The sequence below is a fragment of the Helicoverpa zea genome, chromosome 23, assembly GCF_022581195.2.
Source record: "Helicoverpa zea isolate HzStark_Cry1AcR chromosome 23, ilHelZeax1.1, whole genome shotgun sequence".
Classification (NCBI taxonomy): Eukaryota; Metazoa; Arthropoda; class Insecta; order Lepidoptera; family Noctuidae; genus Helicoverpa; species Helicoverpa zea.
Window position 1 is genome coordinate 7,682,029 of NC_061474.1, and position 17,657 is coordinate 7,699,685.

Here is a 17,657-nt window from a genome sequence, read left to right on the forward strand (position 1 = left end):
AACTAACGTAGCGTTTGGGTTCATTGAGACATCTGTCAACGATTTTTTGGAGATGCCATAATGTAGGTAGGTCAGGCAACTTCTTCTACGTCAAATATGTACGATGGGCGTCACTAATATGACCAGTTGGGAGTAAACTAACGTGGCGTTCGGATTCTTTGAGACATCTATCAAAGATTTTTGTAACACCAAGAGACGAGCTAGTATCGTTGTTCGTCCTCCGAACACCCGCATTTTGGCGTGCTACTTTCTTAAGAGATTTTGCGTTATGACATCTCCGCTTATTATTTTGTTCTCCATGTTTACTAGCGATTTAGGCAAGCTGCCTCATTGCGGTAAATTAGAAACTGTTTGACTTATTACATGGACATAATTATATAGTCTAGTGGTTCAAGGGCTCGGTGTTAATGTTGAAATACAGAAATTGATGGTAAAAGGTCATATGGCAGAGGTGAACGCTTTATTGTTTGGGAAATTAGGTACTTTCTAGAACAAGATTTTGGATTTTTATTTTAGAATAAACTGTTTATAGAATTGCTAGCTGTATTTTGGTATTGCAATTTAATCAAGTCACAAAAAAAATAAAACTGCTTGACATAAAAGTCAAGAGGCTGTATTTTAAACGTATCTTCACTATATTGTCTTTAAATAAATTCCATTTAAAATAGAAGGAGGTAAAATATCGAGCATCAAAATATTTCTCGTAGCAAGCTATCTGCTACGAAGATGTAGCTCGTAGCACGCGTAGTAAAACTCGTCGCGACAATTGAATATTAAACGTAGCATTTGAAACTTGAAGACACTTTTCTTGAAGAATAAAAATATCGTTTTAGGTAGAAAATATTTATGTCTATGATATAGCAGTTCTATGTAGGGACCTTTAAGGCTAGTGCACGTTATTTTGGCCTTAAGTTAATGTTAAAATGTGGCTTATTTCTTTGTAAAATCTGACGTCATGATAGCTTTTCACAAAATCCAGTGTTACACATTATAATTTTAGATGTATCCTCACCGACCCGATAAATCACCCTGTATGTAAAAATAGGTATTGATTTTGTAATTTTATTCGCCCCGTCTGGCTAAGTATAGAATGTTTTTTTTTTTGTTTAAAGTGAATTCTCCTGAAATTACCCCGCTTCAATATGTTGAACCAGAAAAATAAAATTGGATTCGATCTAAATAAAATTAAAGTGAAACATGAATTATAGAGTAATTAATACAATACATCGTTCGTTATTCGTTAATTTCTATGAGAGCTAAAACTTACAAAAAAAGATCTTGTCTTTGGCCCGAAAACTCCACCTTCTATAAAGTATCTCTGTCTCATCTCATTCAAATACTAAGTATATTATAGTAACATTCATACTCCTAAATTATAAAGACAACTCATATAATAAACAATCAATTTACCAAATTAAACAGAGGTTCCTTTGTAACTGTCCCACCAATCTTTTAACTAAACAAAAGCAAATTGGGGCGGTAATCCAAAACAGCCAGATATCAACCACAAAGGTACTGATTGCTAACGATTACGACTGGCCAATACGAAGTATTTTGCCTAAATAAACTCAATTATTACAACCAAAGGATTCACAATAGGAGCATAAGCACACTGCAAACTTTCAGTCGGCTGATAGTTTATTTAGGCTCATAAATCAGTATGAAGATGAATGGTAGTACGCACATTATAAAAACCAGATATTTAGCCGGTATCAGACCGACTTAAAACTTTGATTCGAGTCAAGATTTTCTTTAAAAAAAATGACAATTATCGGATCAACAGTCAGCCGACTATTAAGTCTGCATTGCGCGTAGGCTTACTGAACAAAAAAGCAATTTGTGTAATCCAAAATAGCTACACTCGCGAGCAAAAAAAATGGAATCACCCCCTTGCGCTATACAAATTCAACGATTGCCAATGACACAATATTTATTTACATTTAAATGTTTATGGTCTCCTTTGGATTCCATTTTTTGCTCGGGAGTGTATAGTGTGTACTGATTGCTAACAATTACGACTGGCCAATCCGAAGTATTTTGACTAAATAAACTCAATCGTTATAACCAAAGGTTTCACAATGAACCTTTCTCTGTAATCGTCGGAGGTTTTATTTCAATTATCATGCCTTTTTGGGCGGTTTTTGTTGTTATTTGTTAGGTGTTTTTGGAAAGAAAAGTGTTAAATTGGTAGTATTTTTTTAGTAATTGTACAAAAACAGGAGAGGTTGACGATCTGCTGGATTTTAAGAGATTCGCGTACTGTGTGAACTTTTAGTTGAAAAATTCTTACTAAATATATTAAATCCTGTTGACAGTTGAGAAAAAAATAATAGAGTAAGTTCTCTTAATTAATTGAGTATTATGAGAAAAAAACATACTTCACAACTAACAGCCGAATTTTAAGAAACGTCACCCAATTTCAGGGACTTTTCAAACATCACTTTATTATCGGTCAATGTATTTGCTTTTTTCCCTTTTTGTATTGGCCTCAGTGGCCTAAAAAGCAAAAAAAAAGCAGAGGCGCAAATACTGTGGAACTTAAAGAATTTAAAGTTAACTAACTTTTGAGTGTTTCAAGGTAAACACGCCAAAGTTGATAGAGCTACCTACAAAATCTAAAAAGGAAAATAAACCGGAACAAAATGCCATGCTATTTACATACAGACGGTTCCAGCACTCTTAGTGAACCGGAATCGTGCCGGATGCCTGCCGGAACTTGCACGCCGAATGGAAATAAGGAAACACCCTATATTTCGTTTTGCACACTTCAAAAAATGTGAAACAAAAATTTTGTATTCGGTTTGTGCATTTCAAATTGTTTGTGTAAACCATTTTTATTGTTGTTGTTGAAATCGGTTTTCGATTGACAGTTTAGTAGTGAAAACTTTAGGATTTATTGATAAAGTGGTATACCTATCAAAAATCAAACTAATTTTTTTATTGAATTATGTTTTAAACTTTTAGGTATTGATGCAGATGTTCCGTATTCCACCCTTTTTCGTGAGACTATGCAAATGGATTCTAATCTATTCATGAATTTTTCATCCAATCTGCATTTAGGCATCATTAACGGTAATTGTTGTTTTTCTTGTTTATGATACCTAATCATTTGGAACCAATATGGTACTGCAATACCACTTCTGGATACCATTTTTATTATTTAAGTAACAAAACCGTTTTTATATTATTTTTTTACTTTTGTCCATTTGTGATACAATTATTACTAGACTTTAGACCTACTCTGAGACTAGAGTTTGTTTCGATGGTTTTTCTCAACAAACTAAATAAGTATCACGCTCATGTGTTAACCGAAAAACCTAAGAGAAACAATAGGGAACCTAACCAAATAAAACAATAGGGAAAGCTATAATGACCCCTTCGTACCCATCATTATTAAAACAATATTAGTACAAAGTGCATACCCCCGGGGAATTTTCATTAAACCACTCAAGCGTCAACATAAATTTTGAAACGCAACATGACACAGTCTCATAAATACGGTATTCCAATTAAATTGATAATGCCTTCCTCGGTAAATTATATCCGATTACTTGGTAATTGTTTTAATGGGATCTTAATGAGATTCTTGTTAATTTGCGGATTTCCTAATAAGGTATACGGAATTCGAGTTTACGTCAATTATACTTCGGCCGTTCAGAGAATGCGTTCCTGACACCTATCAGTTAGTCACGACTAGTGATGGGCACAACATAACACTGAGTTCGTTACCGTTCCTTCAAAATGAACCGCCGCATTATTTTAAGATTATTTTCGTTTTAAATTGGCGGAATCATTTGTTTTATATTTTAGTTATTTAAGTGGAAACCAAAAAAAGGTAATATTCATATAATAAAATTGTTTTATTTATTCTTTGTTACAAGTACATTGAATTGAATGTGCGAACAGAATATTAATCAGACTCCGATTTGCTTGAGGAGGTGGTGTCTTCATCATCATCTTCGCCTACATGTATAATTATATTATTATCAATAACAGAATCAATCCTGATATCTCGGTCTAACAAAAGCCGGGTAATCAAATAAAAACAGATCGAAAACACTTGAAAAACGTGGTCTATGCGCACGAAACGACAACGGACGACTGTTTTAGCGTCACAAAATGGCGGCCCATAACGCCATTTGGGGTTACCATTTTTAATCTAAGTATAAAAATGCGGTTTGGTCATAGTTTTATTTTTATATTTCATAAACGTTATAATTAAGTCTTATAGTCCATTATTTTCCAATTCTTAAAAAGAAAATCAAAACGTATTATTTTATATTATAACTGTATAAGAACAGATTACGATACTTGCCTGTTATTTTTAGCACAGCACTACAAAATATAAACCGCTGACATAACCTTGTAATAGCGCAGTATAGATTTAGAAAAATATTGTTTACCAAGTTATTTGACACTCAGTTTGGCACAAAATTATAACATTCATTGATTATTGATATAATAATGTTGTTTTAATGCTCCTCAATTGTTAAAACGGTAAACAACCAGCAAAAATATTTTTATCGTAACTGCAACGCCATTGCAAAGTTACGTCGTCAGTTCAATCGCGACGTGTCAGGAACGCATTCTCTGAATGGCCGAACTATAATGTAAATTATTCAGTGAAGTATAAGCAGCTTGCAATAAGTACTTGGAATGCTTGAATTTTGATTCATTTCCATGTTTCAATCTATTGTAAACAATTGTTTTTTTTTAAAGACAACCTAATATTTTTATTTAGGTAACTCCATAAACACGAAGGGCCTTACTACAAAAACCTTAAACCCTGTTTTACACTTGTCTAATAAAATTTTGGCTGCAAAATGAACCATATGTCAACGTCATAATTTGACATTTTTTTAGACAAGGCATAAACTGACGTTTAAAAGTTTTTGTGGAAAGACGGATAGGGTTTCTTGCCGGTTCTTCTCCACGAGACATACTTTTGGAACCATGCAACTAGCTGGAAATTTCTAAATAGCTTTCATAAGCCTATTTGAAAAATAATATTGACTTTGACTTTGAAAATGTGTATTTTTTATACATGCCTCCTTTTAAATCGATATGTATATTTGACCGCAAAATAGAAAAACAAAAATATTTTTTATATCATAAGTAGGTGCAGATATTCTTTTGTTTTTTATTTAAGAATACAGCTCCAATTGCAAGAAAATTACGTATGTCTTGTTTAAGTCCATCTCCTTCTTTATTCATGTAATACGCTCATAGTTACGGTCTACAACACTATTAGCGTACAGATCAATACATTCATGAATAACTACCTCAATTTCTAATACCAACTGACCAAGTAATACTTACGTAAGAAGCAAAGATCGCTCCAATAATGCCTCCTACTAAATATTTCGTGAAGGTATTTTATGCTATAGTAAACCCAACTAGTGTTGGCAACGCTCCCATTTCCCCGGGACGCTTTTTATAACCCCGGGATTGATTCCCGCTATTGCATTGATCAGTCGACTCAATATTCTGTGAATAGCCCATTCTTTAGTTCGAAAGCTAGTTCATTTGTTTTCGGAGAATCCATTGAAATTTTCTATTTGTTCTTTATTTTTGGTAGTGACGGTGAAAGTTTTTGTTTTTGACAAAGGAGGTCGTCTGTCCTTTGAGTTTTGGCGTTACAATGAAGATTGATTGATAAAGGTTAAATTGAACACTGTCTGGAGTTTTTAAGAGATCATGAACCTCTGTTGGGCACTTCAAAATCCCAAGTTTGTTTGAAATCCTTCAGGGCAAAAACATGTCTTTACCAGATGAATTATAAAATTGTGTGCTTTTATTAGCATTATAATTAATGAATATTTCATTTCATTCAAAAGAACACAATCAAATTTATTGAAAAATAATCCATCTTGATCAGACATTTCAAAGTTTAATTACAATATCTCAATAACCAAAGTACTTTTTTGGGTCTATCAAATTATACTGCAGTAAAAAAAAATATCATAAATTGACAGAATGTGTCTCAATCAATCAATTATACATAAAAAACCAACATACGAAAAATACCTTAAACTAAACTAAAATCACCACCAATAGTCCCGCAATTTAGATTTCAAATCCCGCATTTCGCCCACACACGACATCACTATTCTACTTTATTGAGATACCTCGAAGGGGAAAAATGCCATTCGGAATATGAAAGTGATTACGTCATGCTGACATGAAATATTGAAGGTAGAAGCATGAGGAAGAATTCTTATGAGTATAAAGTTACTCTACCGTCTGAGAAAAGTTCGTAAACTTAAAAGATTCATGTAATTTTGCAGCGTTTAAGAAGATTGTGAATTATTTTGGGTTTGATTTTACCGTTTAAAGCAAAGTTCAAAAGTGCGAGTCTACTAAAATCCACTTAGAACCTGTTTAATAAAAGAAATGTTCACAGTAGAGAATTTCACCTTCATCTATAAACATTCATTTAAGGCGGGAAGATAATAATGCTTTTAAAATGGTCTTTAAAAAAAAATAGAACAGAATATGGGATTTCAGGCATTTCGTCTATCTCATAGGCCTCGTGGTCATTAGCGCTAATAAATACATTCAACTCGAGTAAACAAAGATTTCATTAAACAATGTCCATTTAAAGAACCTGGGGTTTTTTAATTACACTGCCTCTTCGCGATAAATACAGTTTAAACTGAGAATTATGACTTCTTACATTTAAAGTTTAAAACAAAAGAAAGTATAGTTCTAATGTCACATTTACGATCACACACATAGAACATTGATGAACATTCGAAAAATATTATGGTTTTCAACCATTCACTTTAAACTAGGTGTTTAAGCGTTTTCTGCTTATTATTTAAATAATCTAGAGCCCAAATACTTACAATGCCATATAAAGGTATTTTTATCATAATCAAAACATCGAGACAAAATATGCTAAACAAAAAAATTTCTTGTTGCCAAATCTATCTATATCTTCATAAATCTGTGGCAAAAATATGATCATGTTGTGATACCGATCAATAAAACTACTAGACTTGACAATTACTGCCGCCATAATGGTTTTATATTTCTCTTTTTATGCGTAATTTACGGTTGAATATACATAACTGTTCGTGTCGTCTCTTTCTTTTGTTTTTATACTATACTTACGCAAGTGATAACAGAATGAAAGACAAAGACAGCATGATATTCAGAGTTGCGTTTAAGTGACATTTCAGTATTTGGGCATTAATAATAAATTTTTCTTTGGTTTTTTACTATATAACTTAAAATCTATGGAACATAAATAAACAAAAATATCTTTTCACAACCATTCTAATCTATAAACCATCTTCACAACCAACTATTAATAAACAAAAATATTCGAATTTTTTGAAAAATATTTTTTATATAATTTATACTTTCTACTTTTACTCTGATTTATAAACGTACTTAGTACGTTTCTATTACATAGACACCTAGAAATACAATTGATTTACACACATAAATAAGATTAAGGCTAATTAATGATTTTTTTGAAAAATAAGTAATATTATTTATATAGGTAATTTTACAAAATAATACATAGTTCTTACATTCTTTCAGACATTGTTAATGTAGCATTCAAAAACAAATTGGACTTAATTAATTACGCCAATGCTTCTTATTAGTTGTTATTACTTAAATCAGTCAAACAGAAGAGACGCAAATACTTATCAAAGATCAAAGCCCGATTAGAGAAATCAAATAAATCAACGTTTCTATTGCAAACTCATTCATCCTCCGAGCCTTTTCCCAAACTATGTTGGGGTCGGCTTCCAGTCTAACCGGATTCAGCTGAGTACCAGTGCTTTACAAGAAGCGACTGCCTATCTGACCTCCTCAACCCAGTTACCCGGGCAACCCGATACCCCTTGGTTAGACTGGTGTCAGACTTACTGGCTTCTGACTACCCGTAACGACTGCCAAGGATGTTCAATGACAGCCGGGACCTACAGTTTAACGTGCCATCCGAAACACAGTCATTGGTGTCTAAGATATACTTAGAAAGTACATACAAACTTAGAAAAGTTGCATTGGTACTTGCCTGACCTGGAATCGAACCCGCGCCCTCATACTCGAGAGGTTGGTTCTTTGCCCACTAGGCCACCACGACTTATTGCAAACTCATTATTAGCAATAATTAACCGATAATTAGTTGAAACGGTATCTCCGGCTTAGAAGAATATAGGCTTTATTATATTTCTAGTGTACTCTTAACACACAATGATACTATTTTAATGAGCTCATCAATACTTAATTCAATATAAAAAAATGTAACTAGTAATTCCATACTTGGCAACAACCAGCTATATAAAAACGTAAATAATGATTTGCAATTAAAATCTTTCATTTAAAAATAAACCTAATCTCTATAAACATATTGTAGCAATAAACACGAAAATAAGACTTTATATTGCATAAAATATCTTAACAATTGCTTTACAAAAAACAATCTTATTCTGTTGAACATAACGACTATTACGACAAACTCAACATTTGAGACCTAACATGGCATAAATTAGATCATCAGCAGTCATTCAAAAATAAACCTAATGGTTATAAAATATTATGGTTATAAATAAACATAGGTCTCTAACAGATTACGTCGCGAACACAATCTCCTCGGGTCGCGAACACGACGCGTGATGGGCGCGTAACACATCAGCTGATGTGGACTTGACGCAATTGTTCATGTGTATGTCTGATGAGGCGTTCGAGTGATGCTGTTCACGGCGCGTGCGTTGACAACAGTAGCGACGGGCAATGTCACCGCAAAGTGACCTGGGTTAGAAAAAAAAGGGTTATTATGTATTGGTTGAAAAGTTCTTAAATACAGCTGGGTTGTTCTAGCTGATATTTGTGATAGGTATGCTGACTAAAAGATCAGTGTATGCCCAATTAAATCTACTGTTGTGTTTAAAAATTAGGTCGTTCATCACAACGGTATCCACTGCTGGAGAAAGGACTCCGCCAAGCTGAGAAGCATGTGTATTGGTGAGAGAAAAAATTAGGCACCTATCAGATTTAAGTCTATGTTTCGAATGTGATCATCGTCACAGCCGTATCCACTGCTTCATAAATGCATGCCAAGCTGAGTAGCATGTGTATTGGTGACAGAAGAAATTATATACCGATCAGATCTATGTTTGGAATGTTGCAGTAGTAGTTAATATCTACGTCTAGTAACCTAAATAGTCCCCTCCTTAGATCTTGAAGGATCCCTGTAAGATTATGATCCTATCAGACTTTGATGGTGCTATGATTTGACCTGCTAAAATTGAAAGTATCGTCTGCAATGACCACTTCAATTTGTTATTAGTTTATACGCGTTACCCTAGAAATTCATACCTGCAACAAGAATCCAGAGTTTTCCTAAAAGCTGCCCTGAAGTCCCTGTTGAAGTACGCGTAGATGAGCGGGTTCAGCGCCGAGTTGAAGTAGCCCACCCAGAAGACTGCCGCCACGACCGGCGGGGGGGAGGGGCACGCGTCGCCGCAGAGAGCTGTGATTATGTACCTGGGGGAGGTGAAAAGTATAAGGGACCTCGTTGACTGTGTAGTTTTTCGCTAATCATGATCACTTGCCTAGTCTCTCCCGATTATGTAGGGGTCTTTGTTTGGCCACACCGGATGCAACTGAGTAGCAGTGTTTCACATAGAGAGTCTGCCTGTCTGACCACTTTTACCTGTTTACCTATCTGGGCATCATTTCTTTTATACACTTTGATGACTGGATGTCGAACTTTCTGGTTTCTGCATACCCGTATCAACTGCCAGAGATGTTTAAATGACAGCCCGGATCCACCAACTTATCGTGCCTTCCAAAATACGGAAGAACTCGTTGCTTTATCTATTATGCTCGATCAACCCGCGCGGCTATGACTTACGAGCTCTGACGTAAGTGGAACTTTAAATATCTTTTGCAAGGAATCCATATAAGACTGCTAATGGTAAAAAGTAAAACTTTTAGATTAATGTCCTAATCAACCTTGCTAGTTTAAACATACCATAAAAAGAACGGCAGCCAACACGCCAAGAAGGCAGACATGATAATCCCCAAAGTCCTGGCAGCTTTCCTCTCCCTCTTCATCTTGCTGCTCGCCATGGGCTGCATCTGTATGCTCTGCCTCTCCCTCATGACTTCGCCCATGGAGATCCCGTTGATTTGTAGGTGCTTGTCCAGGAGTAGTGCTGCTACTTTACTCCTGGGGACAAAAGGAGGGTCATGGGTTATTTTTTGCAAGGAATATTTTATGTGTGCGAAGAAAAGAAGAATGGTTTACACTAAGATACCAAATTCCTAAATTGACTATTAGGTGTGTAGACGCTATACACTATTAGGTAATAACTGCACTGAATCGTCATGGTTTTCTTTCGAAACTGTTGATGTAATAGAAAGGTACATTTGGTACAAGGTACTTTTGAATATTCAATTTATCTGTTGTTTGCGTCCTATTTATGGAGTTTAACATTACATGTGTGGGACTAATGACAAAATTCTATCTCTCGTAAGCAACTCAACAGACAGATAGAATATTGGGGATGGCATACTTAATTAAAATTGAACAACTATTTTTATGGTCCTTAAAATGAAGATCCTCATTAGTGTCCTTTCTTGCAAAGTAGTTTATTTGGTTTTGAGCATTTTTTTATGTGTACTTTTTTAATTGAAAGGTAACTTAATTATATTTTATACAATGTACACACTATACATATATACAAACTTAAACTACTTATCTTTATACAAAACTAAAAATAAAATACTATATACAAAATATATATAAACATAAAACATAATATAAAAGAGCATCGATCAGGCGTCGAAGTATTCCTCCGCATCACTGTCCTCCGGAAACGTGCCCAGAAGACTGGCTGCATTGCCACGTTGAATGGCAATGCTAATTCTTTGTCCAAAGAATAAGCCAGCCCTCTGGTCACGCGAAGCGTCAACAGGCCTTTTGAGCATTACATTCGTACCATTTTTTAAGACGTTGCAAACATTTTTCAAAGCTGTATTATACTGGTGTGAATGTATCGCCGATGACTTGTTAAAGCTTTTTGGGGGTTACCCCTTGAGTTCGGTTCGAGTGCTCGTTTCCTTTTTGAGGATTTTTCACATCGAGGCCACTCCATGTCCCGGGGCAAGGTGTGATTCAAGTCTTAGATTTAAGGAGGCATTGTTCAATAGGTTCCGGTGTGAAAGTAAATATATTTTCGGAATATTACTGGGTAGCTTGTACATAAATGCGCTTTTCTGATTATTTTCTTTCTTTTGGCAAGTTTGTTATACAGGGTTACTTGTAAGTAGACCGCATCCTTTCATGAGGTGATAGTATAGGTCAATACGGACAAATTTGACCATGGCATACATTGGGCAAAAGTTAACCCGTTTCAAGATAATCGAATTTCAAGATCAGTCGTCTAGGTACACGTATATTTTTTTTATTATTAGTCAAAAGTTTCGTTTTTGTGGATTTTTGTGTGTTTATGGATAGAAGATGAATCACTTCATAATAACAAACCATAAAACTGTACAAATCACAGAGGAAATTATAGCGAACAGCAATTACTTTTTTAGTAGCTATTTTCCCAAAAATATTAACTCTTCATTTTTTTGTGCAGAATACTTAAAAAACATCTACATTTATTTAGCTATCTAAAAGGCACAAAACACACACAAATCCGCAAAAACGAGACTTAACTAATAATAAAAATGTATACGTGTACCTAAGACGACTTGTTAAGAAAAGATCTTGAAATTCGATTATCTTGAAACGGGTTAACTTTTGCCCAGTGTATGCCATGGTCAAATTTGTCCGTATTAACCTATACTATCACCTCATGAAAGGATGCGGTCTACTTACCAGTAACCCTGTATATTGTTCAGGGTTAAAATTGTACTGAACCAAAACACTACGTTTCTTTAGGTACTTTTAAATAAGTTTCTGGGAGATAGTGCTTTAAGTTTCTTTCATTCATCATTTCTGCTTTTTTTCTTTTTCTTTCATTCATCATTTCTGCTTTGCAAACAAATATTCTAAGTATTTTTTCGTATGATCTAAAGACTTCCAGATCACATACTAGAATAAAACAAAAACTCAATAGAAGTACCTAAGTATTAGCTAGGCAATCAAAGTTTTCACAGGCCCAGTCAATAATTTATCGCTAAAGTAGCAAAAAACATATTCAATCAAATCAATTTATATTGAAAGCTTATCTTATCAGAAAAATGCCAACCAAAAGACAAATCTCGAGATCCGTTCATTCGATATCTCGCAAATAATAATCAAAACGATCATTCGTTCCTTTCATTCGTTCATTTGGCACCGTAAGCACTATTCGAGTGAACGACAAGAAAAGCCCACTCGGATTGATAACTGGATCACGGAGGAAGGAATGATAGCGGAGATCCCATAAGGAAGGTAGGTCAGACGCCTTCTTGTAGGTCAAGTAACGTACAGTACGCGTGATCAGTTACTAGAACTAAAGAGGCGTTTGTGTTCCTAGTCAAATCACAACAAATCTGTCTTGATTGATTGGAGATATTATTTTGTAAATAATGAGCGAGTTCCATAGAAGGCGTGTAGGGCGTTCCTCATCCCCTGAACATTTTGTTTTGGCGCACTGTTATCCTGGGAGATATTGCGTTATGACATCTCTGCTAGACATTTTTTTCTCCACGAACTGGATCGATTCGAGTGTCCGATAGATTTTATCGATATCACAAACTCGATGCTACAGTCATTCGGATCGACCTTTGGGGAAAACTGATCTGTTTAAGCACTGAGAGTAACCGTTTAAATAAAAATGGCCTACTGTCTTATCTTGAGTTTAAATCTTATATGGACGATAATAAAAGGTTGTAGGAAGAAATATAAATGGGTTTGGTATTTACATCGATATATTTACATAATATTTACAAGATAAATTGAGACAATAAAAATATACATTTTCTTCCTACCAAAGAGAAAAAACCGACTGCCGACTGGTTTGACAAGTCTTCATTTTTACGAACGTAGCTGCCAAACCAGCCGGCCAGTACCAATAAGTGGCGAAAGAGGTAGGTCACCACATCACCCCCCCCCAGAGACCTTCAAGGGCGATAATAAGCTGGGAAGTGGACGCGACGTCCTGACCGCGTCGTTCTGATGACGCCATCGTCAGCCGAAGGTAAGCCTCGGTTATCCGCGTCAGGTGAGTAGTGATGAGTGTTATTGTCGAGTGGTGACTGTGGTGAGTTATGTGCGATAGTGTTGTGTGGTGAGTGTGCTGTGGTGTCAGGGTCACGCAGTATGAAGGCCGGCTTGATGCGGTCTATCGATACTGTGACCTGTTTACCGTTCACCAGTAGTTTGAACACCTTGTCACCTCGTTCGAGCACCTTGTGAGGTCCAGAGTATGCCGGTTTCAGACCACCACCAGCAGTGCAGTCCCTAAGGAACACGTGCGTGGCTGTAGCCAGCTCCTTGAAGACAAATGTCTTGAAGCGGCTGTTGTGTCTGACTGCTGGTGCTGGCTGCAAACTCCGGACAATACTCCGAAGCCTAGAAAGGTAATCGGTCATGTCGACCGTTTCCTCGACCTGCGGGTCGAAGAACTCGCCTGGAAGGCGCAGTGGCTGGCCGAACACTAACTCGGCAGCGGAAGCCTGTACGTCTTCCTTGAAGGCACTGCGCACTCCTAACAGCACAAGTGGAAGAGATTCCACCCAACTGCTGCCTGCGTGGCAGGTGATTGTAGCCTTCAGTTGACGGTGGAATCGCTCCACCAGTCCGTTGCAGGCTGGATGGTAGGCAGTGGTCCTACGATGCTGAAAGCCAGCAATGCCGGATAGGCACTTAAAGAGGGCCGATTCGAACTGCCTACCTCTATCGGTAACGATATCCGATGGGCAGCCGAATCGGGCAATCCATCCACCCAGTAAGGCCTTTGCCACGGTTTCTGCAGTGATGTCTGCCAGGGGTATTGCCTCAGGCCATCGCGTAAAGCGATCGACGGCGGTGAGACAATACCGGAAACCTTGACACAGCGGCAAAGGTCCTATGAGGTCAATGTGGATGAAGGCAAATCTCGCCTGGGGCAACTTAAAGGTCTGCAGTGGTGCAGAGACGTGCCGTGTGGTTTTAGAGCGCTGGCAAGCCAGACAACTCTGAGCCCAGTTACGACAGTCCTTCCTAACCCCAGGCCACACATAGCGGGCTGCAATCAGCCTGGCAGACGCCTTAGTACCAGGGTGACTCAAGGAGTGCAGGCTGAGAAAAATTGACCTGCGCAGCTCCTTGGGTACAAAAGGTCTAGGCGTGCCGCTGCTGAGGTCGCAGTACAGCTGCTGTTGTGAACCTGGGACGCTAACCAACTGCAGACGCAGTGAGTTGTCCCCGGCGAGCAGCTGCTGCAGCTCCTGGTCATCTTCTTGTGCTGCAGCGATCCTCTCGACGGGCACAGGTTGAGTAATCTCCTCAACCCGCGAAAGGGTATCCGCCACGACATTATCCTTCCCGGAGATGTGCCTGATGTCAGTAGTGAACTGAGCAATCAGGTCCAGGTGACGGAACTGTCGTGGGGAACAGTTTTCTTTACGAGAGGTGAAGGCGAATGTGAGAGGTTTGTGGTCCGTGTAGATCACGAAGTCACGAGCCTCCAGCATATGCCTGAAATACTTCACGCTCTCGTAAATAGCGAGCAGTTCACGGTCGTAAGGAGAGTACTTAACCTGCGCGTCGCTCAGCTTCCTGGAAAAGAATGCCAGAGGCTCCCATGCTCCTCCGGTACGCTGCTGTAGAACTGCACCTATAGCCTTGTCAGACGCATCCGTGACCAGCGCCATCTTGGCGGTGCAGTCAGGATGCGCCAACAGTGCTGCTCGACACAGACTGTCCTTGCAGCCCTGGAACGCCTCACGTTGGTCCGCTGTGAAATTGACAGGGTGCGAACCCTTCACGGAGTCGGAGAGCAGGCTGTTGAGAGGTGCTTGACAGGCTGCGGCATTCGGGATGAACCTGCGGTAGAAATTTAGCATCCCGAGGAATCTGCGCAGCTCCCTGACCGTTTTTGGCTCAGGAAAATTCTGGACAGCCTCAACTTTGGCAGGCAACGGTCTCGTCCCTTTGGAAGAGATGTGATACCCTAAAAAATTAACCTCCGACGCACCAAAGACGCACTTAGCACTGTTGATGACCATACCATACTCTCGCAGTCTGGTGAACAGCTGACGCAGGTGCAGCTCGTGCGTCTTTTGGTCTTTCGAGAACACCAAAAAATCGTCAAGATATGCGTATGTAAAGTCCAAACCCCTGAGCATCTCATCCACGAAGCGCTGAAACGTCTGTGCGGCATTTCGAAGCCCGAACGTCATGAACGGAAATTCGAAAAGCCCGAACGGAGTCGTGATCGCAGTCTTCGGGATGTCATCCGGATGCACTGGAATCTGGTTATAAGCCTTAACTAGGTCAATCTGCGAGAAGATGGTACAGCCAGACAAGCTGTGCGCGAAGTCCTGGATGTGCCGGATAGGGTATTGATCCGGGACAGTGCGTGCGTTCAGCATCCTGTAGTCGCCACAAGGGCGCCATCTATTGCCCTTTTTAGGAACGAGGTGAAGAGGCGACGACCACGGTGACTCGGATAAACGGCAGATACCGGACCGCAACATGTCATCAAACTCAGCCTTCGCAATTTTTAATTTGTCCGGTGCTAATCTGCGTGGGGATGAAGATACTGGTGGCCCTGGCGTAGTACGAATGTGGTGTACTGTATTGTGTTTGGATGTGTCGTGTATGCCGCGAGGTCGAGTGATGTCGGGATATTCCCGCAGTATGTGTGTAAACGCGGAATCACCGAGACTCACCCTCACCGAAGACACATCATCAGAGCGGCGGACAGGCGACGCCGGGGTGGAGAGCGTAGTATGGTTGTCGATGAGGCGTTGGTTCCTGCAATCGACAACCAAATTATAATAAGACAAAAAATCCACACCTATTATCGCCCTTGTAACGTCTGCAACAATAAATCGCCAGGCGAAGTCGCGGCGCAACCCTAGGTTTAATGTTAAGCTCACAAAACCGTAAGTGTTTATCACAGTGCCGTTTGCTGCACGCAGTTCATACTCTGTTTTTCCTAATCGTCGCGGAATCGCCGACCGGGGGTATACACTGAGGTCGCTGCCGGTGTCAACCAAAAACTGTATCTTCAACCTTTGGTCGGTGACGAAGAGGCGACCAGCGCTCGGACAATCATCGGCCGCCATCACAGATTGCCCCGCGCATTTCCCGACGTTGTGTAGTCGCACGGTTTAATACACTTCTTAGCGTTATCACCGAACCGCTGGTGGTACCAGCACTGCGATCTTCTGGAGCTGGACCGGTGACGTGAGCGACTACGGGAACGGCTTCTGTTGCGGGATAACCTCTCGAGCTTGAGCGCCATCTTCTGCATCTGCCGGTTTAGCGCGGCGATCTCGGCGTGCAGACCGCTGGTGGACGACGACGGTGCAGTGGCGACGGCAGCTGTTGATGCCACCTGCGCGGGACCGGTGATGACGTGGATACGGTCCGCTAACTCGGCCAGCTCGGCCAAGTCCAGCTTGGATTGCGACGCCACTATGGTCTGCGTACCTGCTGGCAGACGGCTCGTCCACATCGTCCGCAGAAACTCCTCGGGAACACCTGGACCGGCGAGGTTGAGGAGGTGCCGGTAAAACTGCGACGGCTTCCGGTCGCCGAGCTCCTCGTGCATGAGAAGCTGCTTCACCTTCTCCTCGCGTGAAGCTGACTGCCTCTTGATGAGCTCGGCCTTGAGCTTTTCATACTTATCGCTGGCGGGCGGGTTGGCGATTATGTCTTCGACGACGTCGGCGTATTTCGGGTCGAGGTGACCCGTGACGTAGAAGTATTTCGTCTCGTCGGTTTTGATGTTCGCCAGCGCGAATTGCGCGTCCATCTGCGCGAACCAAAGCGCCGGCTTCTCAGGGTAAAACGGTGGAACTCGCACGCCCACGCGGCATGCCTCCGCAGCGTCGATGCCGACTTTGCTAGTCTCAGCACCGTCAACGTCGGCTTTGCTGATCGACATTGTTGTCGTGCTCAGACGGGGTCACCAAATGTAGGAAGAAATATAAATGGGTTTGGTATTTACATCGATATATTTACATAATATTTACAAGATAAATTGAGACAATAAAAATATACATTTTCTTCCTACCAAAGAGAAAAAACCGACTGCCGACTGGTTTGACAAGTCTTCATTTTTACGAACGTAGCTGCCAAACCAGCCGGCCAGTACCAATAAGTGGCGAAAGAGGTAGGTCACCACAAGGTGTTATAGACTTTGCTAAAGCTAGCACCTTTAGTTCCTAACCTTTTAATAATACCTGTAATCCTAGGTGTGGAATAATCTGGCTTTTTTGGGATTGTGCGAAAAAGTTATCCTGGCACAAAAGTATGGAATGAGTAATGTGGGCAGTCAAAATTTAGAGGTCTATTCATTCGCCATTTTTGGAAATTTTATTTGCTGATTAAGTACACAATTTTTTTTTGAACGGAAATATCAACAAGAACAACTTAATAATCTCTAGTGAAACAATTAACATCAGTAGTTAAAAAATTGACTTAAAAAAGTCTTTAAAAACAAGCTTTTATTTAAATGCGCTAAAAATAAAAAAATAAACTTTTA

At 39.3% G+C, this 17,657-nt stretch overlaps 1 protein-coding gene across 1 annotated transcript in view; it reads right to left on the reverse strand.

The window, feature by feature from the left end:
- Positions 1–8,109: 8,109 nt before the first annotated feature.
- LOC124641933 (octopamine receptor beta-1R-like) overlaps positions 8,110–17,657 on the reverse strand; it is a 95,938-nt gene continuing 86,390 nt past the window's right edge. The window contains exons 3-5 of the mRNA XM_047180197.1: positions 9,995–10,192; positions 9,337–9,504; positions 8,110–8,769 (exon numbers count right to left, since the gene is read on the reverse strand). Of these exons, the coding sequence (XP_047036153.1) occupies positions 8,589–8,769; positions 9,337–9,504; positions 9,995–10,192 (547 nt within the window). The 3' untranslated portion in view covers positions 8,110–8,588. The remainder of the gene's footprint in view (positions 8,770–9,336; positions 9,505–9,994; positions 10,193–17,657) is intronic.